Source organism: Hyla sarda, chromosome 12 (assembly GCF_029499605.1).
Source record: "Hyla sarda isolate aHylSar1 chromosome 12, aHylSar1.hap1, whole genome shotgun sequence".
Lineage (NCBI taxonomy): Eukaryota > Metazoa > Chordata > Amphibia > Anura > Hylidae > Hyla > Hyla sarda.
In genome coordinates, this window is record NC_079200.1 from 34612592 (window position 1) to 34639214 (window position 26623).

The following is a 26623-nucleotide window of genomic DNA, read 5'->3' on the forward strand; positions in this document are numbered from 1 at the left end:
GCTTTCATTAGAAAATTTCCAGTATTTCATACTGAAAAAGCCAGTCAAAGAACTGCCCCCCCCCCCCCCCCCCCCCATTCCCTTCCTTCCAGGAAATGCCTGACCACTTTGGTCTCCCTCGGAGTGCCCAGTTTCGTTACTTCCAACTGAGACATGCGGTGGTGGCTCAATTTGGCTCTCTTGATGTGACTCCGGCTTTTTCTGATGTGGAATTGCTTCTGGGTACCACTGACCTCACTAAACCTATGACTCAGGCTTATACACTATTGCAATCGTTGGGTCCGAATCCGTTTGAGTTAGCTTTTGCCAAATGGGTAACGATATTCCTGATTTGACGATAGACCAATGGGAGGAAGTGGTTAAGACTTACTATCCCACGGTGATTAGCGCTAGGGACCTGCTTATTCAAGTTAGGCTTATACTTCGGTTATATTACACCCCAAGTAGACTATTTCGTATGGGTATCTCTTCTTCTAATGTTTGTTTTAGGTGTCAGGCAGATGTGGGCTCTCTTCTACACACTATGTGGAGTTGTCCTTGTGTGGAACCCTTTTGGAGGGAAGTGCTGCAGTTCTTGGCAGACCATTTAGAGTTTCCTTCTGTGTGTTCCCCTGTTGTTTGTCTGTTGGGTTTTCTCAATGACCTGGCCTTGGGCTTTCATAGGCGACTACTTATCCGATTCCTGTTGTTTTGTGCTCGGAAATTTTTGATCATGGCCCCGATTGCAAGATGGTTTAACCTGGTTAACAAATATGTCCCGCTGCACAGAATGTTGTACATTAGTCGCAAGTGTCCCAATAAATTACATTTGGATGCCCTGGCTCCTTATAGGGAAGTCGATAGTCCCTCCGGAACGAGTTGATTCTCCCAGATAGGTTGGTTGTCTTTCTCCGGCATGGAATAGGGGATACGACACTCCGGGAAAGTGTGTTATGTGTGTGATGTTTCTGTCAATGTTGTGTGTTTCAAGGGCAGCCGGGGTGGTTCTCCTTATCTGCTTATTTTGAAGGTGATGTTGTATTGGTCCGATACTCCTGTGTAGGGTGCTGGGAGGGGGCTGTGTGTTGTTTTCTTTGTAGTATTGTTTTCTTTTTGTGTATTGTATTGTTCTTTATTAAAATGAAAAAATAAATACTTAAAAAAAGTAAATAAATAAGAACTGACCCCCCCCCCCCCCCGCCCCCCGGAATGCATTCAGTCCTTCTGTGAACACTGCTTCGTCCTGGACGTTTTGGAGGGGGGAGGGGCTGTACACACTGCAGTCTCATGTGAAGAGAAGAGGAGGGGGAGGGGCAGGAAGACTGCTGCTGGGATCTCACTGATGTCTGCAGTGTGAGAGAAACACATTGCATTGCAGACGAAAAAGTAAGTGTCCCTGCATGTATGTGTGTATATATCTGTATGTGTGTATATTAGTGTGTCTATCTAATGTGTATGTGTAAGAATATATGAAGCCAGTGTGTGTGTGTAATAAAGGGGGACTACAATCATATGCCTCCAACTGTTGCAAAACTAAAACTCCCAGCATGCCTGCACAGCCAAATGATGTGTGGGCATGCTGGGAGCTGTAGTTTTGCAACAGCTGGAGGCACCCTGGTTGGGAAGCACTGGACTGAGGTGAGGGAGGGGGAGTGGTTATCACAGTGAGTACCCGCCCCCCTGCTTCTGGTGGACAAAATTAAGGTATTTCAGAAATAAAGCTAATTCTGAGAGAAATGTAGGTCACAGACACATATAAAAGTACATGTACATGATCAGGATGAGATACTGAGCAACATATAACAGTTTAGTTTTTTTTTAGTGATCTGACGGGTACGCTTTAAGTGTACAGCATGAAAACGAAACCTTCCAAAATTAGCAAAATTGCGGTTTTATTATCAATTTCCCAACACAAATAGTATTTTTTTTGTTGTGCCATACATTTTATGGTAAAATTTGTAATGTCAATACAAAGGACAACTGGTCGCCCAAAAAACAAGCCCTCATACTAGTCTGTGGATGAAAATATAAGAGAGCTATGATTTTTAGAAGGCTAGGAAGAAAAAAGGAACAAAAGTAAAAATAAAATTGAGTCCTTAAGGCCCAATGGGCTGAGACCTTAAGGGGTTAAAGTAGTCAGAATTAAATAAAAGAAGTTTATTAACCCTTTAGGCGTTTCACAAAAATAAAAGCAAAGTGGAGGCGTAATTTAAAATAAATTTTTATGGGGTGGTATACATAAAAAAAATCTATTCTGCAGTTGTGTTTTATTTTTTAGGTCATTCATCATGCGGTATAAATGACATGTTAACCATCAAACAATGAAGCTTTATTGATTATTCAAAGAAACAGACAAAATCAGCACATAAAAATATAAACAGAAGGTTCGAAAACCTCATAACAACAGTAACAAGTAGGTCACATAGAGAAAAAATAAATGACATGTTAACGTTACACTGCAGGTTGATATGATTACGGCGATACCAAATTTATATACTTTGTGTTATATTTTAGTTCATTTATTGGATAAATTTATTTTTTTTTAAATCATCTTTTTACATGTCTTTGCTTAAGGCTTATACTAATGCACCCTTTTATCTTGCTGGGTAGCATTAAGGTTTCACCTGTGAGGCCGGCTTTAAATGAACCAACCAGGGTGAGGCTTGTGGTTTGTCTACTCCCTCCCATTGTATGTGTGCTTAGTTTCACACTGGAGGTGACTGAGGAGCAACCTGCAAGTCGGGCCTATGGCTGCCGTATATCGGTTCCTGGTTTTATTTATCTGGCCAGGTAGGTTGGTTGATAGGACCCGCATCATTTGAGAAACCTTGGCGTGGTATGCGGGCTCAAGTGTGTCCTTCATATAAGGATATACTGGCTAATGTCTCAATTTTACATTAGTTTTGAGGTATAGCTAATGTCATTGTTTACATTAACCACAGCTGTGAAACCATATTGTGATCCATAGGTGCAGGTCCTCCACTCCAACATAGGTGCACAACTGCACTTGGGGTTGGGCACCTTGTATCAACCTTGGATCACATCAATTTCTGTGATCATCTTTTTAAATCGCCGTATTCTGTAAGCTGTAACTTTTTTTTTATTTTTTCACTGAAGCAATTGTGTGAGGACCCTTTTTTTGCGGGACATGTTGATGTATTTGGTGGGGGAGATGACTTTTTGGGGGTGCATTTTATTTATATTTTTATTTTATTTTTTTTCACAAATATTATTCACGCAATTTTTTTCTTACTTATTATACACATAATTCAATGGAGTACACATATCTACTCCATTGAATTATACCAATGTCTGTGAAAATTCCGCTGCGGAAAATCTGCTATGGACAGCCGAGAAGACCCTGCCCCTTTCAAATACGTAGTGGAAAACCCGCAAAAACAAAGATTGTGAACGCACCCTAAACCTGCCTGTGTGAATGTACCCTGTAGGTTCACAATGGGGGGGGGGCGGCAAACCTCCAGCTGTTTCAAAACTACAACTCCCAGCATGTACTGACAGACCGTGCATGCTGAGAGTTGTACTTTTGCAACAACTGGAGGCACACTGGTTGGGAAACCTTCAGTTAGGTTCTGTTACCTAACTCAGTATTTTCCAACAAGTGTGCCTCCAGCTGTTGCAAAACTACAACTCCCAGCATGTACTGATCACCAAAGGGCATGCTGGGAGATGTAGTTATGCAACAGCTGGAGGTAGGCAACTACAACTCCCAGCATGCCGAGACAGCTGTCTGCTGTTTGGGCACGCTGGGATTTGCAGTTTTGCAACATCTGGAAGGCTACAGTTTTAGAGTCCAATGCAAAGTGATCTCAAAACTGTGGCCCTCCAGATGTGGCAAAACTACAAATCCCAGCATGTCCAGACAGCAAACAGCTGGTTGGGCATGCTAGGAGTTGTAGTTTTGCAAGATCTGGAGGGATACAGTTAGAGACCACTGTATAGTGGTCTCAAACTGTAGCCCTCCAGCTGTTGCAAAACTACATATTCCAGCATGCCCAAACAGCTTTGCTGGGAGTTATAGTTTTGCAACATCTGGAGGGCTACAGTTAGAGACCACTGTATAGTGGTCTCAAACGGTACCCTCCAGATGTTGCTAGGCAACTCACCAGCTTCCGTAGGATCCAGCCCGCCGATCTCCGTCGCCCGCTGCCTCCGTATGGGTAAGTTGATCTTTGGCGCCTGTCGGTTTCCTCATCCTGCCCCGCCTATTGTGGGTGGGCAGGACGGGGAAAACAAAATTAACCCCCCCCCCCCCCCCGATCTGCTATTGGTCGTCGCTTCTGGCGACCAATAGCAGGGATAGGAGGGGTGGCACCCCTGCCACCTCACTCCTATCCCTTCAGGGGGATCGTAGGTGTCTTAGACAACCGCTATCCCCCTTATATTCCGGGTCACCATATACCCGTAATGACCCGTAATCGCAAGTGTGAATTCACTTGCGATTTGCACGGGATGCCTGCTGAATGATTTCGGAATTCTCCATGACGTACGCGTACGTCATGGGTCCTTAAGTACCAGGGTGTCATGATGTACGCATATGTCAAGGGTCCTTAAGGGGTTAAGAACTTTCCAGAGTAGGAGAAAATCCCCATAGCAAACATATGCTGCTTTGGACAGTTCCTAAAATGGACAGAGATGTCAGCAGAGAGCACTGTGCTCAGGATGTCAGCAGAGAGCACTGTGTTCCAAAAAGAAAAGAATTTCCTCTGTAGTATTCAGCAGCTAAGAAGTACTGGAAGGGGTATTAAGATTTTTTAATAGAAGTCATTTACAAATCTGTTTAACCTCTTAACCCCTTAAGGACACAGGGTTTTTCAGTTTTTGCATTTTCGTTTTTTTCCTCCTTACCTTTTAAAAATCATAACCCTTTAAATTTTCCACCTAAAAATCCATATTATGGCTTATTTTTTGCGTCACCAATTCTACTCTGCAGTGACATTAGTCATTATACCAAAAAAATTCCACCGTGAAACGGAAAAAAAAATCATTGTGCGACAAAATCGAAGAAAAAACACAATTTTGAAAATTTTTGGGGCTTCCGTTTCTACTCTACTCTGCATATTTCGGTAAAAATGACACCTTATCTTTATTCTGTAGGTCCATAGGGTTAAAATGATACCCTACTTATACAGGTTTAATTTTGTCCTACTTCTGGAAAAAAATCATAACTACATGCAGGAAAATGTATACGTTTAAAAACGTCCTCTTCTGACACCTATAACTTTTTTATTTTTCCACGTACAGGGCGGTATGAGGGCTAATTTTTTTGCCCCGTGATCTGAAGTTTTTATCGGTACCATTTTTTAATGGTATAAAAAGTGACCAAAAATAAGTTTATTTGGACTTTGGATTTTTTATTCGTGTACGCCATTGACCGTGCAGTTTAACTCCTTAACGACAAAGGACGTATATTTACGTCCTCCGCCGGCTTCTGAGATATGCCGCGGGGTCATGCGGTGACCCCGTGTCATATCAGGTCGGTGCCCATCAATGGCCGGGACCCGCGGCTAATACAGGACATCACCGATCGCGGTTATGCCCTGTATTAACCCTTCAGACGCGGCGATCAAAGCTGACCACCGCATCTGAAGCGAAAGTGAAAGTATCCCAACTGCTTATTCGGGCTGTTCGGGAATGCCGTGGTGAAATCGCGGCATCCCGAACAGCTTACAGGACACCGGGAGGGACCATACCTGCCTCCTCGGTGTCCGATTGGCGAATGACTGCTCCGTGCCTGAGATCCAGTCAGGAGCAGTCAAGCGCCGATAACACTGATCACAGGCGTATTAATACACGCCAGTGATCTGTGTAAAAGATCAGTGTGTGCAGTGTTATAGGTCCCTATGGGAGCTATAACATGGCAAAAAAAAAGTAAAAAAGTGTTAATAAAGATCATTTAACCCCTTCCCTAATAAAAGTTTGAATCACCCCCCTGCCTGCTTAGACACATACTAGTCCTGCTGTGTCCATGCGTCATGGACACACTTCCTTGATTGACAGCTGTGAGCCCAGCGCTCAAAGCTGGAGGAAAAATCCTCCCACTGTCAGCTTGTGTCCCGCTACTGTCAGTGAGGTAGTTTTGCTAATGTTTGAGGAGATGTGAGCAGACAGCATTCTGAGGGAGGGGGCAGAGACCTGCACAGTGAGGCCAAGCCCCCTCTCTTTGAGTCAGGATTAGGTACTGAGTGATATATTTAAAAAATTGTTTCTTGTTGGATCTGACGGGTACGCTTTAAATGCAATTTCCTGCTATGGAGGAGGCACAGTGACTTGCATAGTCACAGGCTTCCTCATAGGCAGCCCCTGTATGGACAAACGAGCCGTTCAGCTACATTTAGAGACGGGGCACTGAGCTGAAACGGAGCTTCATGATGAGAGAGAATGAACCACAGAATAGACTCACATTATTTGTAAGTCATTTGTCATATCGCAACATGATAAAGATGGCCAACCCCTTTACCATGCCTACTATATTAAGAACTCACCAGGGCAAGATAGACCACCATTCTGGCTAGATCAGCTGTCCGTCCATTTACTGCTTTGCTTGCCATGTAGGAGAAACAGATATTGCTTCCACATAAGATCAGAAGGCGGGCACTGTTTTCTATTAACCAATCATGAGGGACCACTGGAAAAAAAGAAAGTTATTTTGACGACACTAAAAAGTCCACACTTATGTACACTTTTTTTTGTGTTTGGGCAGTGTTTTTAGCAGTTTTTTTTCTGTTGGTAATAGCAAAAGCTATGCCCACAAAAAAGCTGTGTGAAAATGAGATATGTGGACATTTACGTCACAAAATATTTGTCAAAATGGTGGCATAATATAAATGTGAAAGAACCTGGCACTTAAAGGGGTTATTTGGGGAGCAGTAAAGTTCCTAAATGTTCTGATTCCGCTTATTACATATCTATGGTGTCATTCTGTGAAGCAGGACGTAGATCGCTGCAATTCTCTACGTTCATTCTACTTAACGTTGGGGGTCTTAGCACTGAGACCCTGACCGATCAAAACTTTTTTCTGGACTTGAAGAAGGAGGGGGAGCCCTCAGAAATGTGTTGTCCTGACCTTTACTTGTATATATCAGAATAAAGGCATATCTTACACTACAAATAGTGTGTAATTTCATCGAGGAGGCGCTACTGCCAGAAGTCAGACTTCTAGAAGATGGGAATCCTTGCTGGGAAACCCACATCTCTACACTCATTCTCCTGCATCCAGCACCGTGCTACAATGATACAGATGGCCAGCAGCTCCCGGACATCGGTTGTGGAACCACAAAGAAAGCTCTAACCCGTGTTGTGACTGTTTGTGCAACACATAAAGGTGAGCAGTTCTATTAATCCACTGGATGTCACCTACACTCACCTAAGATAACAGCACTATTAGCACCATCTCAGTCTGTCTCTCTCTCTCTCTTTTTTCTTTTTCCTTTTCTTCTTTTCTGATCAAAACTTTTGACACATCACAGAGGTACAGTACAGACCAAAAGTTTGGACACACCTTCTCATTCAGAGTTTTCTTTATTTTCATGACTATGAAAATTGTAGATTCACACTGAAGGCATTAAAACTATGAATTAACACGTTGAATTATAGACATAACAAAAAAGTGTGAAACAACTGAAAATATGTAATATTCTAAGTTCTTCAAAGTAGCCTCCTTTTGCTTTGATTACTGCTTTGCACACTCTCACACTCTTGGCATTCTCTTGTTGAGCTTCAAGAGGTAATCACCTGAAATGGTTTTCACTTCACAGGTGTGCTGGTGTGGAGGAGGAGGTGTGATGGTGTGGGGGTGCTTTGCTGGTGACACTGTTGGGGATTTATTCAAAATTGAAGGCATACTGAACCATCATGGCTACCACAGCATCTTGCAGCTGCATGCTATTCCATCTGGTTTGCGTTTAGTTGGACCATCATTTATTTTTCAACAGGACAATGACCCCAAACACACCTCCAGGCTGTGTAAGGACTATTTGACCAAGAAGGAGAGTGATGGGGTGCTGCGCCAGATGACCTGGCCTCCATTGTCACCGGACCTGAACCCAATTGAGATGGTTTTGGGGTTGAGCTGGACCGCAGAGTGAAAGCAAAAGGGCCAACAAGTGCTAAGCCTCTCTGGGAACTCCTTCAAGACTGTTGGAAGACCATTTCAGGTGACTACCTCTTGAAGCTTATCAAGAGAATGCCAAGAGTGTGCAAAGCAGTAATCAAAGCAAAAGGTGGCTACTTTGAAGAACCTAGAATATGACATTTTCAGTTGTTTCACACTTTTTTGTTACCGTATATACTCGAGTATAAGCCGACCCGAATATAAGCCGAGGCCCCTAATTTCACCCCAAAATCCCAGGAAAAGTTATTGACTCGAGTATAAGCCTAGGGTGGGAAATACATCATCACCGCCTGTCATCATCCCCCCTTCATCATCCCCTTGTCATCATCCCACACCCCCCATCATCCCCTTGTCATCATCCCACACCCCCCCTTCATCATCCCCTTGTCATCATCATCCCCACTCCCCTTCATCATCCCCATGTCATCATCCTCTTGTGAACTCTCCGCCCTCAGTGGTCTTCAACCTGCGGACCTCCAGAGGTTTCAAAACTACAACTCCCAGCAAGCCCGGGCAGCCATCGGGGGCGCCTCTTCTCCGCGCTTCTGGCCCGGAATAGAGGCGTTGCCTTGACGATGACGCAGAGGGACGTTGGTAATGAACGTACCTCTGCATCGTCGTCAAGGCAACGTGACTATTCTGGGGCCGGGCCCGAAGCGCGGAGAAGAGGCGCCCCCGGTGAAGATAGCAGCCCGGAACCACTGTCCCACTGGACGACCTCCCCACCGGACAGTCCTGCAGCACCGGACCAGCGCCGAGCGGAGGTGAGTACAGAACTAAAGGGGGTGAGAGGGGGCTGGATGATGCCGAAGGCCGCAGTGGTCTTCAACCTGCGGACCTCCAGAGGTTTCAAAACTACAACTCCCAGCAAGCCCGGACAGCCGATGGCTGCCTGGGCTTGCTGGGAGTTGTAGTTTTGAAACCTCTGGAGGTCCACAGGTTGAAGACCACTGAGGGCGGAGAGTTCACTCGAGTATAAGCCGAGGGGGGTGTTTTCAGCACGAAAAATCGTGCTGAAAAACTCGGCTTATACTCGAGTATATACGGTATGTCTATAATTCCACATGTGTTAATTCATAGTTTTGATGCCTTCAGTGTGAATCTACAATTTTCATAGTCATGAAAATAAAGAAAACTCTGAATGAGAAGGTGTGTCCAAACTTTTGGTCTGTACTGTATGTCAAAAGTTTCTACCGAGACATAAGGGGACGGGGCCAGTAACAATCATCACTTGCAGGCAAAACAATGCCCACACATGAAAACCAATAGCTGCAAAATGCTACTGATGTTGCTGTAACATTTTTAGCTATTGCACATTGTGTGTGTGCGGTTTGATCGGCATGTGATGATTGTGACTGTCCCCGCTCCCTCTGTGATATGTCAAAAGTTTTGGTCTGTTAGCGTCTCAGTGCCGAGTCCACCATACAGGTATGTATACAGCGGACACTGCTGCAATTAGAAAGTCTTTAATCACTAGACACCAATCCTTTTAACAAAACCCAATCTTGTTGCACATCTTATACAAAGGCAGAAGGTAAGATATCATCCAAAGTGAAATGAAACATGGGGAACTCACCAGTCTGAAGCTGTGACTTTACTTCAATCCAAAGACATCAAACATGAGGACACGGAGGGTGAGATGGAGCAGGGGTGTAAGGCAACAGAGGTTTCATGTGTTCCTTCCTAGGCTGTTACCATCACTGACAAAATGGACTCTAAGGTCCAACTTAGCTAGTTCAAAACTGTAACAATTTCCCAATAAAGTAGCTAAAAATTCAATTCTTTATTATATATATATATATATATATATATATATATATATCTTCAAAACGATATAATCAGATATGAGCTGCATGTGTATTCCTATACAAAGTAGCAAAAGCTGCGCTAAGGGGAACAGGGAAGTAGAAAGGGAGAAGATAACATGAACAAATGGGGACAGACAAGACACCTATTAGCAGGGGGAGGTATATTCACATTACCAAAGGAGAATAGTTTATAAGAGACCCAGAAATAATAACAGGAACAGGGTAATATCAGGAGCATTGAGCATACCTTATGTTATTTGCATGGTTCCAAAAAGAATCTTGTGTTGCCATTATGCTACTATTTTGTTGGATGTAGTTCCTATTAAACTAATAATAATTATGTACACATATTGGTATGTTTTTTAGTGAAGTATCAGAGGTTTCCTATCTACTAAGCGGTATACTCTCTAAAGTGGGTTACCTTTGGATAAGGGATCATTTATTCATATATGGTCCTTTAACATGCCACTAGTCTTATAATAGTAACATAGTTTGTGTCACGATCCCGGCTGGTAGGAGGTGGATCCTCTGTGCCAGAGAGGGATTGGCGAGGACCGTGCTAGTGGACCGGTTCTAAGTCACTACAGGTTTTCACCAGAGCCCGCCGCAAAGCGGGATGGTCTTGCTGCGGCGGTAGTGACCAGGTCGTATCCACTAGCAACGGCTCAACCTCTCTGACTGCTGAAGATAGGCGCGGTACAAGGGAGTAGACAAAGGCCAGGTCGGACGTAGCAGAAGGTCGGGGCAGGCAGCAAGGATCGTAGTCAGGGGCAACGGCAGGAGGTCTGGAACACGGGCTAGGAACAAACAAGGGAACGCTTTCACTAGGCACAAGGGCAACAAGATCCGGCAAGGGAGTGCAGGGGAAGTGAGGTATAAGTAAGGAGTGCACAGGTGGAAACTAATTAAGCTAATTGGGAAGATTGGGCCAGGCACCATCATTGGTGCACTGGCCCTTTAAATCGCAGAGACCCGGCGCGCGCGCGCCCTAGGGAGCGGGGCCGCGCGCGCCGGGACAGGACCGACGGAGAGCGAGTCAGGTACGGGGACCGGGGTGCGCATCGCGAGCGGGCGCCACCCGCATCGCGAATCGCATCCCGGCTGGAGGCGGGACCGCAGCGCACCCGGTCAGTGGATCTGACCGGGGCGCTGCAACAACGAGGATGAGGCGAGCGCTCCGGGGAGGAACGGGGACCCGGAGCGCTCGGCGTAACAGTTTGTAAGGTTGAAAAAAGACGAGTCTATTGAGTTCAAGCTAAAACCCTACTGTGTTGATCCAGAGGAAGGCAAAAAACCCTCACAAGGCCGACACCAGCTGCCCCACGACAGAGGAAAAACTCCTTCCCGACCCCAATATGGCACTCAGAATAAATCCCTGGATCAATGGTCTATCCCCATATATCTAGTACCCATAACCTGCAACATAATTTTTTTCCTGAAAAACATCCAGGCCCCCCTTGAATCTGTTTAATGAGTCAGACATCACAACATCATGTGGCAGAGAGTTCCATAGTCTCACTGCTATTACAGTAAAGAATCTCTGTGATGATGGTAAAACCTTCTTTCCTCTAGATGTAAAGGATGCCCCCTTGTCACGGTTGTCTGCCTAGGTATAAAAAGATCACTAGAAAGATCTCTGTACCGTCCATTCATATATCTGTACATTGTGATCAGATGCCCCTAAAACATCTTTTCTCTAAACTAAATAACCCCCAAGCTTGATAACATGTTTTTGTACTGTAATCCTTCCATACCATCAATTATCTTTGTCGCCATCCTTCTCTACCCTCTTCAGTTCAGCCATGTCCTTCATACTCTATATGTGGTCTGACTAGTGATTTATACAGAGGCAAAACTATGGGGGAGATTTAGCAAAACCTGTGCAGAGAAATAGTGGTGTCGTTGCCCATAGCAACGACACCATCGCTTTTTCCATTTTCAAAGAGGCCTGTGAACAATGAAAGAAGCAATCTGATTGGTTGTTTTGGGCAACTGCACCACTCGTCCTCTACACAGGTTTTGATAAATCTTCCCCAATGTCCTTATTATGTGCCTCTATTGATACATCCCATGACTTTGTTAGCCTTGGCACCCGCTGCCTGACACTGATCACTAAAATAGAATTTACTGTTCACCAGTACCCCAAGTCTTTTTCGGTAGAAGTTTTACCTAATGTCTTATTATTTAGCATATAATTGTACACTTTGTTTTTATGGCCCAAGTGCATAACCTTACATTTATCCACATTAAACTTCATTTGCCATGTCTGTGCCCAAGCCTCCAACTTCCACAGATCCTTCTGTAATATTATATTATCATCCTCTGTGGTGATCACCCTACCCAGTGTCATCTGCAAATATAGAAATTCTACTTTATAATCACTCTACAAGGTCATTAATAAACATAATGAAAAGAAGTGGACCCAGTATGGTCCCCACTAGTAACTGTCACCCAACCAGTTCCCTTGATACCCACCCTCTGTTTCCTGTTACTAAGCCAGTTGCTAACTCATTTACATATGTCTTCCCCCAGTCCCAGCATAATTTTATGTACCAATCTTTTGTGTGGCACAGTATCAAATGCCTTAGAAAAGTCCAGATTTATAACATCCACAGCTTCACCCTGATCCAATCTATAACTGACTTCCTCATAGAAACTGATCAGATTAGTCTGACAGGACCGATCCAGCATCTCTCAGAAAATCCTTAAAAATCTTATCCATAACAGATGTTAAACTTACAGTCCTATAGTTTCCCGGATCCATTTTTGACCCTTTTTTTGAATATTGGTACATTTGCTAAACGCCAGTCCTGTGGAACAATCCCTGTCATTATAGAATCTTTAAATATAAGAAATAGGGGTCTGTCTAGCACAGTATTTAATTCTTTTTAAAACCCTTGAAAAAATCATGGGATGGATACCATCTGGGCCCGATGACTTGTCTGTGTTTTTATGTTACTAAGGTGGCACTGCACTTTTTCTTGGTTTAATAAAGGTGAGATTTGCAGGATAATTAACTCTCCATAATCCCCCTCCCCATCTGTCCTGACTCTAAGTCTATCCCTGCATTTATTTATCTTTAAAACCCCCTAAAAATAACTTACTCTCCTCTTTGGTAGTTCAGTTCAGAGCACTGTGCGAGGAGAGGAAGTGGGCGGGACATGGCAGGAGCTGTATAGGAATTGCTGCTGTTCTGCCGCATTCCAGGAGCGCGCATGCAGCCCGGCACACGGCAGGGACGGCAGCTTCTGGGTCTCCTCCTTTCTGTTCGGATGACAGAGCTGCCGTGCCCTGTAGGAAAAAGGACAATGGTGGGCCAGGAGTGCTCCCTGCTTGCCTACGAGCTCAGCGCTTGCTCCCGCCTGTCTGATTGACAGGCGGGGATCTGCGCTGAGTCCTGGCTGCAGAGTGACTTCGGACTCGTTCTCATGTTGGCATCTAGGTTCATGGCCGGCATGCTGCCCGTCACATGTCCCCTCAGGAGCCTTCAGTGAAGCTTCTATTGGCCTAGGCTTTCCGGGGGTGCAAGAGCGATTACAGCCGTCTGACAGGAGACAGGACTCTGCGTTCTTTCCAGACACAGCTGGTATTGCAGAGCTGAAGGCACCGTCTGTCAGGAGCTGTATTCACTATTTTGCTGGAGAAGTCAATGTATACATATGCTACACTTTGGTCCTCCGTGCCATTTCAGTTCGCTCTGATTACCACTGCCTGCCAGAGCTGCCATTGATGCAAGAAGGGTGAGAGAGCCTGCAGCGAGCACAGATTTGGAGGTATGCTTTAAATTTAACCAGCTACAGTGAGCATGGAACTCTAACAATCTGGTGAATTTCTGTACAGCACGCTGCAATAAAGCTAATCGTCTTCTCAGCAAGAACCTGAACTGTTAAGTGGACCTGAGGAAGGCATCAGCAGATGCTGAAACGCGTTGTCCTATTACTTTCAATAAAATTTCGTTATCCTGCACCGCCTGAGTATTCCTGTAATTTCGCCATTTGAGCAGCGCCTCCATTGTACCGGCTTTTTCCCACATTATCTCCCTATGTTCTCAGTCCGAAATGCTTGCGGCAAAGACTGCTATGGAAACCCCTAGTGGCGGAAGTAAAAATAGACATGAAATTATTATTATTATTTTTTTTTTTTTTAAATAAAACCAATTAGAAAAGTGTTCATTAGGGTTTCACCTGCAATATAAATTTTTTTTTTTTTTGCACTTTAATTGGCCAACATTTTCAGTTTAAAATTTATTATTTATGTAGGTGAAGAATATTTTGGAGTTCTTTTTACTTTCTATGGAAATTCTTCTCTCTGCTGCAATTTTTGCTAGTTTTATTTCTTTTGTACAGATTTTATTTCTCTCCTTATAATTCTTTAATGTTTCCCCACTAACTTCTTGGTTTAGCCCGCCAATCTCCGCGTATGCTTGCTTGGAGAGATGGTCTGCCCTTACAGGCAGCTGCCTTGTACAGCTTGTAGTGCCGCGGATCGAGAACAAGAGAAGGTAGGATCAGACCACACTACAGGACGGGTGAGCACATAGTCCCAATATGACTATATCAATACACCTCTCCCAGGATTACATCGCAGAGCATAATCAAGTTTCTTGCTATAACCTCTTGCATAGGAGAACACAGTACTATTTTGGAACTGTACAGAGTACTTTTCTCCACAGAAATACAATAAGTACTAATTGCTACATAGTAGCACCCTATATCTACTACTGAACTATTGGAACTGTACCTTGTACTTTTTTTTCCCACAGGAATACAATAAGTGTAACTGCTGCACATGTAGCATCTCTAGACTTTCTTTATTTGGCACCAAATGCCCATTTCCTTTACAGGTTGCCACACAAGCACTGAGCACTTTTTTAAGTCTGTCTAGATATTTATTAAATTAAATTGTTTTTATACCATGGGTATTTTTATTTTTTAAAGGGGACAAGTTTTTTTTTATTTTTTTTACTGTGTTATTTGTACTTTTAGTGTAATATCATTATATAATTACTCCAAATGTATTTGATAGTGGGAATTTGGCCACAAGGGCCCTGCAGTCCATTTACCCACTAACCCATCCCATAGTTATAAGAAAAAATATATCAAAGGGATAGTGCCTAATACTTAACTTTTATTAACAATATAGCTAAAAGTAAATCACCAAATATGTGAGCCCTTTTACCATATTATAATATATGATCAATGAGCAGCAGTAAATGTATCAGTCATTGGACAACTGCTGTCACCACAATATTATGCCCCTGAGAATCCTCTCAGGATTTATCATGCGAGATCTATTCCTCGAGTTACAAGAATTGAATAAATATGTACATAGCCTACAACGCGTTTCTATCAGCTAGTTGTTGCTGACATCATCAGGATGGAATATGTATCAATGTACCACTAGATTATAACAATTTGATATATTTCACAACTAAAGAACAAAACAGATATTGAATAGTAAGATCTCTACAATCTGAAGACACCTGCACAAAGATATATATGTATAATGAGGGATATTTATCAAAACCAGTCCAGAGGAAAAGTTGCCCATAGCAACCAATCAGCTCGCTTCTTTCATTTTCAACAAGGCCTCTGCAAAATGAAAGAGGTGATCTGATTGGTTGCTATGGGCAACTGGGCAACTTTTCCTTTGCACAGGTTTTGATAAATCTCCCCAAATATTTCCATATGTGGATTAAATATATATCAAATACTAGGCACAATTTGAATTGCCCCCGTGCCCCTGAAAAGGAAGCCTGTGGAAAAAATTTAGCATATATATCACACAAGTATGGGGCAATTCAGTAAAGGAGCGTGTAGGATCACATTCTCTTTTTTTAGACTGATATAGAATCCATGGAGTACATGCTCCAGGTGCCTCTGCAGCGTCCAGCATACTGACCTAAAGGAAAAAGACAAAGAACCATGGCAGAGTTTTACTACTTGATTGTTCCTCCAGGTCCTAGAAAAAAATCTTTATACAGCCATGCTATTACTCACGGTTAGTGTATCATCTGATAAGCGCGGTGCTGAGCAGAACCTGCTCTGTAGCAGGGAGCTGATACTTCCGGCTGCTGCTGCTCGCACCGACTGAGAGCGGCGTCTGACCTCCTATCCTCCCGGGCGTCCGCGTCATCATGGCACTGCCCCCACTTGACGTCAATTGGACGCCAATGGGCAGGATAGGAGGATTGTAATATATGAAACATAACTTAGTTTACTGGCAGTATATACTATGCTCATAATCTACAAGGTACCGGTCTATTATGAAACAGTTGAGGGTATGAATAGAAAGTGAGCACCTATATAATAAATTACACAAGTGTCCCAATTGAATCCTATATCAGCTATTTAAAATGTTATTTTATTGTTATATATTGAGGTTAATATGCACTAACCCACTGTCTATATTGCAATCAACAGTAATGTTTTTTATTGTCAGTATAGTTTTAATATGGCATTTTATAGCATACAAAGGGGTGCATGTCAACCTCAATAAACAATTAATCAAGAGCTGGTGGTAGACCAATTCTGATATCCATACATATTATAGAGAGAAGGGAGCAGAGCATCACGGGCAGACTATGTGGTGGGGGACAGCAGCCATAGGGGGAACAAATTTCTTTAATATAAGTTAGGTCCATATGCATATTAGGTCCATGATATTGTACAGGGGTTACCATGTATTAATGCTCAGATCGGTAAGGCATGTATAGGAGAGTTCTGCCTACACTAGGTGAAATAAAAAATAAAATAAAAAATCGCTGATATAGCAATGGTTCTTTGTCTTTTAGGTCAGTACGCTGGACGCTGCAGAGGCACCTGGAGCATGTACTCCAAGGATTCTATATCAGTTTAAAAAAGAGAATATGATCCTACACGCACCTTTACTGAATTGCCCCATACTTGTGTGATATATATGCTACACGGGGGCAATTCAAATTGTGCCTAGTATTTGATATATATTTAATCCATATACAGAAATATTATACATATATATCTTTTTGCAGGTGTCTTCAGATTGTAGAGATCTTACTATTCAATATCTGTTTTGTGCTTTACTTGTGAAATATATCTAATTGTTATCTAGTGGTACATTGATACATATGTCATCCTGATTATGTCAGCAACAACTAGCTGACAGAAATGCGTAGTAGGCTATGTACATATATTTATTCAATTCTTGTAACATCGAGGAATAGATCTCGCATGATAAATCCTGAGAGGATTCTCAGGTGCAAAATATTGTGGTGACGGCAGTTGTCCAATGACGGATAAATTTACTGTTGCTCATTGATCATACATTATAATATGGTAAAAGGGCTCACGTATTTGGTGATTTACTTTTAGCTATATTGTTAATAAAAGTTAAGTATTAGGCACTATCCCTTTGATATATTTTTTCTTATGACTTACGTGCTGGATAGATTACACTCAGTGTGGTTAATGGGACCAGTAGAATTGCCATAAAACTATTTCAATCCCATAGTTAATAATAATCTTTGCACCCATTCTTAGAGGTCAAGCGATCCCTTATTCCTCTTTCTTTTCTTTCATCTGTCCCTCTCCTACCCACATCCCTTTACCCATTCCCACCCCTCTATTTCCCTCCCCCCCCCCCCACCACACACATCCCACAAGAGAGAGCTTGAGGACTGTCACCCCTATGGTCATTACACTAATTGTGTTACTTCTTGTTTTAGTAGTCTAAACACTTTCCTCTTATCGTTTATCGCTTTCTTAACTGCTTTGATTAGTCAAACTGTTTTTTGTCTATTTCTAACTTTTATCCCCGTATGGTATATGTCGTTAACAATATCTATTTAGAATGCTCTTAAAAGTGTTCCATTTAGCTTAATTTTATTACTGAGAGCAGGGCCCCAATCTATGTCGCTGAGGTCCTCTCTTAGTTGTTGAAAATTGGCCTTCCTGAAGTTTAAATGTCGGCCATTATGTTGTGATCACTATTACCAAGATGATCCCCTACCTCGGATACTTTGTCTGGCCTATTGGTTAGTATAAGTTCCAGAAGCAACCTGTAATGTCCGTTTATTTGTTTTTGTATTTTTCTGTTTAGGTGTGTATTCACACACTAATTTGTTCAGAGCAGTTTGCTATTCTACCTGGATAGGGAATAGTTAATGCTCTGAACGAATGAGAAATCGGGTGGAGTTATTTAGCCAGAGTTCTCCTGCATTCTGGTGCTGGTTATTGAGTGCAATACTACTATGTCTGTTTGTGCAATATACTTTCAAGTTTACTTGAGCATTTACCTTGTATTTATCTGAGTTTTAGCCATGGTTAAATAGTATTTTTCTTTATAGATTTTAGTCTGTGTTACATTTGTGGGTTTTAGGATTTTTATATCCTTTCTGCTATGTGTCTGTTCACACTGTATCTGAGTCTTGCTTGTTACCTGTGCTATGTATGTTATATTCCTGTCTGGTATTCTGGAGTCTATTCAGACTCATCCGGTTCTAGTCTAGTGTTTCATGTATTATATTTATGCTTCCTACTGGGTCAGCATCTTATCTACATGGTGGAGTGTGTCCGCTGGCCACTAGCTTATTCGGCTTTATTATTAATGGCTACTCCTTTTGTGGAGTGGGGTGCCCAGTTTGTTTTCTGTGTCCCAGTGTGAACAGTGTCCGATATTTATATCCTGTTTGATTGATCTGATTTTTGTCCTTTGTACTTGTACCTGTTTGTGAACAGTTTCCTATGTTTCCTTATCAGTTTGCCTATTTACATTCTTCCCTGTTAGTATGTGTATCCTTTATGGTATATCTGGTTGTCTAGTAATTTTCTGTTTTGGCCTGTGACCGACTATGTACATTGTGTTTTTACGCCACTGCACTTTAGCTCAGGAAGGGACCGGCGCCCAGTTGTTGATCCAACGGGTAGGGTGGATGGGCAAGTAGGCAGGGAGAGCGGTTTAGGGTCGGTGTAGGGCTCACTCTTCCTGTCCCCCTGGTCGGTCCCTGACACGACCCCCCCCCCTCTTGTTGAGTCGTGCACTAGTTGGGATAGGTTACAGAAAGGATAGTGTGAGGTGTACTCTACCTGAAAAGTGACCGAGAACTCTCGTCAGGGTGTAATCTCCACTCCACCCAAACAAATAGACAAAATATAGAAAATAGAGTGACTGGTTCTCAAGATCTTTACACAAAACTGTAGTATGGGATTACTATGGATTTTTCACAGTATAAAGTGTAAAAAACCGTGACAGAATAGATATGGTTATAATAGTTGAGACCTGAATAAAAGGGTGTTTTTGTATACCTGTGAATGAGTTAGAGTTATGAACTCTATGGCTTTGTGAGTGTTATGATAGTAGATGTGTAAATGTATGAGATTAGTAAAAAAAAAGGGTTGATAGGATAAAGGTTTGAGAACTGTAGAGGTGCGATCCCCCAACTGAATAAAGTATCGCTCTTGAGATGGTAAGCAGTTAAATCCCAATTTATTAGGTTTAGTGTACATATTACATAAACATATACAGTGGGGATCAAAAGCTTGGTCACCCCAGGTAAAAATTTGTATTAATGTGCATAAAGAAGCCAGGGAAAGATGGAAAAATCTCAAAAAGGCATCAGATTACAGATTATACATTAATATAATATGTCAACAAAAGTTAGATTTAATTTCCATCATTTACACTTTCAAAATAACAGAAAACAAAAAAATGGCGTCTACAAAAGTTTGGGCACCCTGCAGAATTCAAAGCATGCACTGCCCCCTTTGCAAAGCTGAGACCTGCCAGTGTCATGGATTGTTCTCAATCATTATCTGGGAAGACCAGGTGATGTCAATCTCAAAGGTTTTAAATGCCCAGACTCATCTGACTTTGCCCCAACAATCCGCACCATGGGTTCTTCTAAGCAGTTGTCTAGAAATCAAACTGAAAATGGTTGACGCTCACAAAGCTGGAGAAGGCTATAAGAAGATGGCAAAACATTTTCAGATGTCAATATCCTCTGTTCGGAATGTAATTAAGAAATGACAGTCATCAGGAACATTGGAAGTTAAAGCAAGATCTGGAAGACCAAGAAAAATATCAGAACAGCTCACAGGATTGTGAGAAAAACAATTCAAAACCCACGTTTGACTACACAATCCCTCCAGAAAGATCTGGCAGACACTGGAGTTGTGGTACACTATTCCACTATAAATAGATACTTGTACAAATATGGTCTTCATGGAAGAGTCCTCAGAAGAAAACCTCTTCTACGTCCTCACCACAAAAATCAGCGTTTTAACTTTACAAATGTACATATAGACAAGCCTGCTGCATTTTGGAAACAAGTTCTGTGGACCGATGAGGTTAAAATTGAACTTTTTGGCCGGAATGAGCAAAGGTACGTTTGGAGAAGAAGGGGAACAGAATTGAATGAAAAGAATTTCTGTCCAAATGTTAAGCATGGGGGTGGATCAATCATGCTTTGGGGTTGTATTGCAGCCAGTGGCACAGGGAACATCTCACATTTCAGCAAATTTTGGATGCTAACTTGATGCCATCTGTAAAAAGCTGAAGTTAAAGAGAGGATGGCTTTTACAAATGGATAATGATCCTAAACACACCTTGAAATCCACAGGGGATTACATCAAGAGGCGTAAACTGAAGGTTTTGCCATGGCCTTCACAATCTCCTGACCTCAACATCATTGAAAATCTATGGATAGACCTTAAAAGAACAGTGCGTGACAGACAGCCCAGAAATCTCAAAGAACTGGAAGACTTTTGTAAGGAAGAATGGGCAAAAATACCTCAAACATGAATTGAAAGACTCTTGGCTGGCTACAAAAAGTGTTTACAAGCTGTGATACTTGCCAAAGCGGGCAGTACAAGATATTAACGCTGCAGGGTGCCCAAACTTTTGCAGACACCATTTTTTTGTTTTCTGTTATTTTGAAAGTGTAAATGATGGAAATAAACTCTTAACTTTTGTTGACATATTATAAGAATGTCTAATCTGTAATGTGATGCCTTTTGGAGATTTTTCAATCTTGCCTTGGCTTCTTTATGCACATTAATACAAATTTTTACCTGGGGTGCCCAAACTTTTGATCCCCACTATAAGTAAACTAGAGGAAGAGCGCTGGGCTCTAGCGCTATAAGTCTCCCAATATATTCAATACAGTTTATAAAAGCGATATATCCCACATGGCTGTTGGTCACTTAAAATGAAGCAATTGTTAAATCGTGGAAGTTTTTTCAAACAATAAAGTGGTAAGTTAGTAGATACTTGACACAAAGCGATACTGTTACAGCAATAGTATCGCTTTGTGTCAAGTATCTACTAACTGTTACCACTTTATTCAATAAGCAAAAGAGTGACACCGGCACCACAGTCTAAGGTTAGTAACCGTTCAAACAATATCGGACGTCTTCGATTAATATCGATAGTCACGGTAAATGGCTATATGGCTTGTGTGTGAATGACTTCAGGTGGTGCTCACATTCGTAAGAGATAGTTCAGAAAGTTGAAATATTTCCAAGAGATTGGAAATAATGGAGCACTCACCCAGATTCGAAGTCTTGAACAAGTAGTTTATTCCAACATAGGGATCACATCACACAGCAAGGAGCAGGGTAACGGGGTGCGGACATGAGGCAAGGTGTTGAGACAGGTGGAGGTTGCTCCTCCACCTGTCTGTCAACCCCTCGTCTCATGTCCGCACCCAGTTACCCTGCTCCTTGCCGTGTGATGTGAACCCTATGTTGGAATAAACCACTTATTCAAGACTTCGAATCTGGGTGAGTGCTCCATTGTTACCACTTTATTGTTTGAAAAAACTTCCACGATCTAACAATTGCTTCATTTTAAGTGACCCACAGCCATGTGGGATATATAGTTTTTATACACTGTATTGAATATATTGGGAGAGCTAGGGCCCAGCGTTTTCCTCTATTTTTCCTATATGTTTATTTTATATGTTCACTAAACCACCTCAAGAGCGATACTTTATTTAGTTAGGAAATGCACCTCTACTCTTTTCAAACCTTAAGGGTATGTTCACACTGCAGAATCCCTGCGAAATTCCGCGAGTAAAAGTCCGCACAGTGAACACTACCATCAGTGTGAATGGGTTTCCACGAAACCCGTTCACCCTGCAGAATTTCAGTGGCGGACAATTCGGCCGCTGACATTGTTCTGCGCAAAGAAAGAACATGTTCATTCTTTGTGCGTAAGTCTGCGAACACTGCATAGCTGTCGATGGTGACGGCGCAGTGCCGCGTGGTCCTACCGCCACCGCCTGCCAGCCTGAATCTCCGCTCGCTGAATTCTGCGAGCGGAGATTCCGTTTACACTCTGTAGTGTGAACATACCCTTACACTATCAACCCTTTTTTCTACTAATCTCGATACATTTACACATCTACTACTATCATCACACTCACAAAGCCATAGAGTTCCTAATTCTAACTCATTCACAGGTATACGCACACACCCTTTTATTCAGGTCTCCACTATTATTACCATATCTATTCTGTCACGGTTTTTTACACTTTATACCATGAAAAATCCATAGTAATCCCTTACTACAGTTTAGTGTAAAGATCTTGAGAACCAGTCACTCTATTTTATATACTAGGTGGGATAGGTAATTGTTCTTTATAATTACCAAAAATCTGTTTCCCTTGCTGGACCTACAGGTTTCAGTTTTCCATTCGATTTCAGGATAGTTAAAGTCCCCCATAATAATGACTCCCCCCCCCCCCCCCCCTTCTTTTTTTTTTTTTGCTGTTCCATCTTTTTGTCCTATAAGTAGGTTTTCTGCTGCTTCTGTTATACTTGGGAGTCTTATCACAAACCCCTATCATTAATTTCTTGTTCTTACCACCTCCCCTTATTTCCACCCACAGAGACTCCACATGATCATTTTCCTCACCAATGTCCTCACGCAGAAAGGGCCTATACTCAGTACTCTATCTACACTATCTTCCCCCTCTATGTTGTAGGTTTCCTCCCCCACAGTCCCTAGTTTAAACACTACTCCACCCTTCTGGCCATCTTCTCCCCGAGCACAGCTGCACCCTCCCCATTGAGGTGCAGCCCGTCCCTACGGTAGAGCCTGTATCAGACAGCGAAGTCGGACCAGTTCTCCATGAACCAAAACCCCCTCCTTCCTACTCCAGCTTCTGAGCCACTTATTCACCTTCCTAATCTCCCAATGCCTCTCTGGTGTGGCCCGTAGTACAGGTAATAGTTAAAAAAATACTACCTTGCAGGTAGGATGCCTTGAGCTTGTTGCCTGAAATCATTTTAAGGACACCCCACCTACCTCTTTACTTTGTCATTAGTGTGAATGTGTACCATGACTGCTGGGTCATCTCCAGTCAGACTCAGCAACATATAAACCCGATCCGTGATATGCCGAACTCGAGCGCCAAGCAGACAACACACTGTTCAGTGATCCCGGTCTTTGTGACAGATCATCCTGTCTGTCCCCCTAATAAAAGGGTCCCCAACTACCAGTACTTGTCTGGCCTGCCCTGCACACCTCCTTTCCTCCTTACTGGAGCAGACACCACCCTGGTGGTCAGAGGCAGTGTTTTGCTGCAGCATCGCTAACTCTGAATTAACATCCCCCTCATCTGCCAACCGGGTAAACTTATTGTAGTGTGCTAGATCAGGACTAGCCTCCCTGACACTTTTCCCTCTACCCCGTTTTCTGTGACACAACTTGCTGCCTGACCGTCCTCCACAAGGTATGGTCTGACATATTTCTTTCTACCTTCCCTGTGTATCTAGACTCAGAATTATCTTCTGTTAGTTGATTTACGGTTTGGTCCATAAAGAAGTGTCCATATATGGGAATTTTTTATTGTGATCTCATCCAGACATTTGCTCTTTATCCTACAAAAAACTGCATATCCACCTGCATCACACTATAAGGTAAATCATAAGATTATTCTCATTTGATTTGCTTGATGTGCTTTATACCGTATTTATCGGCGTATAACAGGCATTCTATCTGCGTGTTATACGCCGATAAACTCTTTCTGGCCCCGCAGAAGCCGCTGTGGTTCAATGATTTAAAGCGGCCAAACTGCAGTGGTTTCTGCAGGGCCAAAGTCCCGTCACCGCTGCCCGATTCCCTCCCCATCCCCGACTTTCATATTTACCTGTCATGGGGTGCGCTCCTGCAGGTTCCGGTACCGAAGGCATCCTGCGCTGTCGCTGTGCCCCGACGAGTGACGTCCTCAAGGCGACGTCACTTGTCATTGCGCAGCGCACAGTGACAGCGCAGGATGCCACTGGATGGCAGCTGTGGCGGGACTCTGGCATGTCTATCTTTTTTCTTCCACTGTAGGGATGATGACATCATTATGAAGATACTTCTCAAGTTTTCCGTACATAATCTACTATGATTCTCTTATGAGACTCTGCACTATTGTCATGTACTGTATTGTTGTCTTGGATGTTTGTTGCCGATCTTTGTAAATTGTATTTGTATGAAACTTGGAATAATATTATGCATATACACGTCTAAATCTCCACACACACACTATGGAATCCCTGATGAACAGTATTATAATTAGATATACAGGGAAACGTGTTGGTCATTGTGGGATTGACCCTTGGGAGGATCTCTAATTTGGAGTTCTCCATTCTATGAATGCTAACTGATTTATTTGTAAATAATGTGTTGGTTATATATTTTGTGTATTCGGGTTGTAATGGAATGTTGTAAAAAATTATTGAATTTTTAGCTACTTTCTTGGAAATTGTTACACTTCCTGGGCTGTTGCCTTACAACACCCCTGCTCCGTCTCACCCTGGCATCCTCGTGTTTTATGTCTTTGGATTCAAATAAAGTTACAGCTTCAGACTGGTGTATGCCCTGCATTTCTTTTCACTTTGAATGATATGTCAGATCTGAGATCTTCACAGTTCAGTAGAACGAGCAGGGAGAATCACTCTACCTCATAGTCACACAGCGATCTACATCCTGCTTCACAGAATGGCACTATAGACATATAATAGGGTCACAGGACAGAGATTGCTGGGAGCTGAGGAGTGACGCATGCTAACCACACTTCTCCCCACATGAATGATCAGTAGGGTCTTAACACTGAGAATCCAACTTATAAAAACTTTTGAAGTGTATCTGTTACATCTCAAATTTATTTTAAAATGACATAGGCACACTTAAAGGTGTTTTCTGGCGCTATTTATTTGATGGCCTTTCAATGGATTGAATTCAATGGAATGCAGATGATGCCACCACTATACAATGAAAGGTGCAGAACTGGTCCAAAAAGTATGTGTAAACAGAACATGACATCAAGAATGTGGCAAAAGGCCACATGCAAATACAAAACAGAGGCGATGTAGCCATCGAATCATAAAAGTAAATGAAAAAACGGATACATTCCAATAACTATTTGTGTCATTAGTCTCTTGGACAATTGTAAAACATACTAGAGCCATTCACTGATTATAGTGGCAGTATTTTAAAATAGAAGGAATGATGCAGCATACTGACCTATTCATATACAGGGTGGGCCATTTATATGGATACATCTTAATAAAATGGGAAGGGTTGGTGACAATAACTCACTGTTTGTGGCACATAAGTATATGTGAGGGGGGAAACTTCAAGATGGGTGGTGACCATGGCGGCCATTTTGAAGTCGGCAATTTTGAATCCAACTTTTGTTTGATTCAATAGGAAGAGGGTGACACATCAAACTTATTGGGACTTTCACAAGAAAAACAATGATGTGCTTGGTTTTAATGTAACTGTTACGCCGAGCGCTCCGGGTCCCCGCTCCTCCCCGGAGCGCTCGCTACACTCTCCTCACTGCAGCGCTCCGGTCAGATCCACTGACCCGGGGCGCTGCGATACCGCCTCCAGCCGGGATGCGATTCGCGATGCGGGTAGCGCCCGCTCGCGATGCGCACCCCGGCTCCCGTACCTGACTCGCTCTCCGTCAGTCCTGTCCCGGCGCGCGCGGCCCCGCTCCCTAGGGCGCGCGCGCGCCGGGTCTTTGCGATTTAAAGGGCCACTGCGCCGCTGATTGGCGCAGTGGTTCCAATTAGTGTTATCACCTGTACACTTCCCTATATCACCTCACTTCCCCTGCACTTCCTTGCCGGATCTTGTTGCCATCGTGCCAGTGAAAGCGTTTCCTTGTATGTCCCTAGCCTGTGTTCCAGACCTCCTGCCGTTGCCCCTGACTACGATCCTTGCTGCCTGCCCCGACCTTCTGCTACGTCCGACCTTGCTTCTGTCTACTCCCTTGTAGGGCGCCTATCTTCAGCAGCCAGAGAGGTTGAGCCGTTGCTAGTGGATACGACCTGGTCACTACCGCCGCAGCAAGACCATCCCGCTTTGCGGCGGGCTCTGGTGAAAACCAGTAGTGACTTAGAACCGATCCACTAGCACGGTCCACGCCAATCCCTCTCTGGCACAGAGGATCCACTACCTGCCAGCCGGCATCGTGACAGTAACTTTATTCTTTCATGAGTTATTTACAAGTTTCTGACCACTTATAAAATGTGTTCAATGTGCTGCCCATTGTGTTGGATTGTCAATGCAACCCTCTTCTCCCACTCTTCACACACTGATAGCAACACCGCAGGAGAAGTACTAGCACAGGCTTCCAGTATCCGTAGTTTCAGGTGCTGCAGAATGGGCAAAACAAAAGTTGGAACAGGACCCTCAGTTTACGCAGAAGATTTTGTTTGCTGATGAG

The 26623-nt window shown here is 43.0% G+C and overlaps 1 protein-coding gene across 2 annotated transcripts in view; it reads right to left on the minus strand.

The window, feature by feature from the left end:
• Positions 1 to 26623, minus strand: part of FBXO47 (F-box protein 47) — a 179375-nt gene that overhangs the window by 12760 nt on the left and 139992 nt on the right. For both annotated transcript variants that reach the window (XM_056549141.1, XM_056549140.1), the window contains one exon: positions 6483 to 6625. In XM_056549141.1, coding sequence (XP_056405116.1) covers positions 6483 to 6625 — 143 coding nt within the window. The remainder of the gene's footprint in view (positions 1 to 6482; positions 6626 to 26623) is intronic.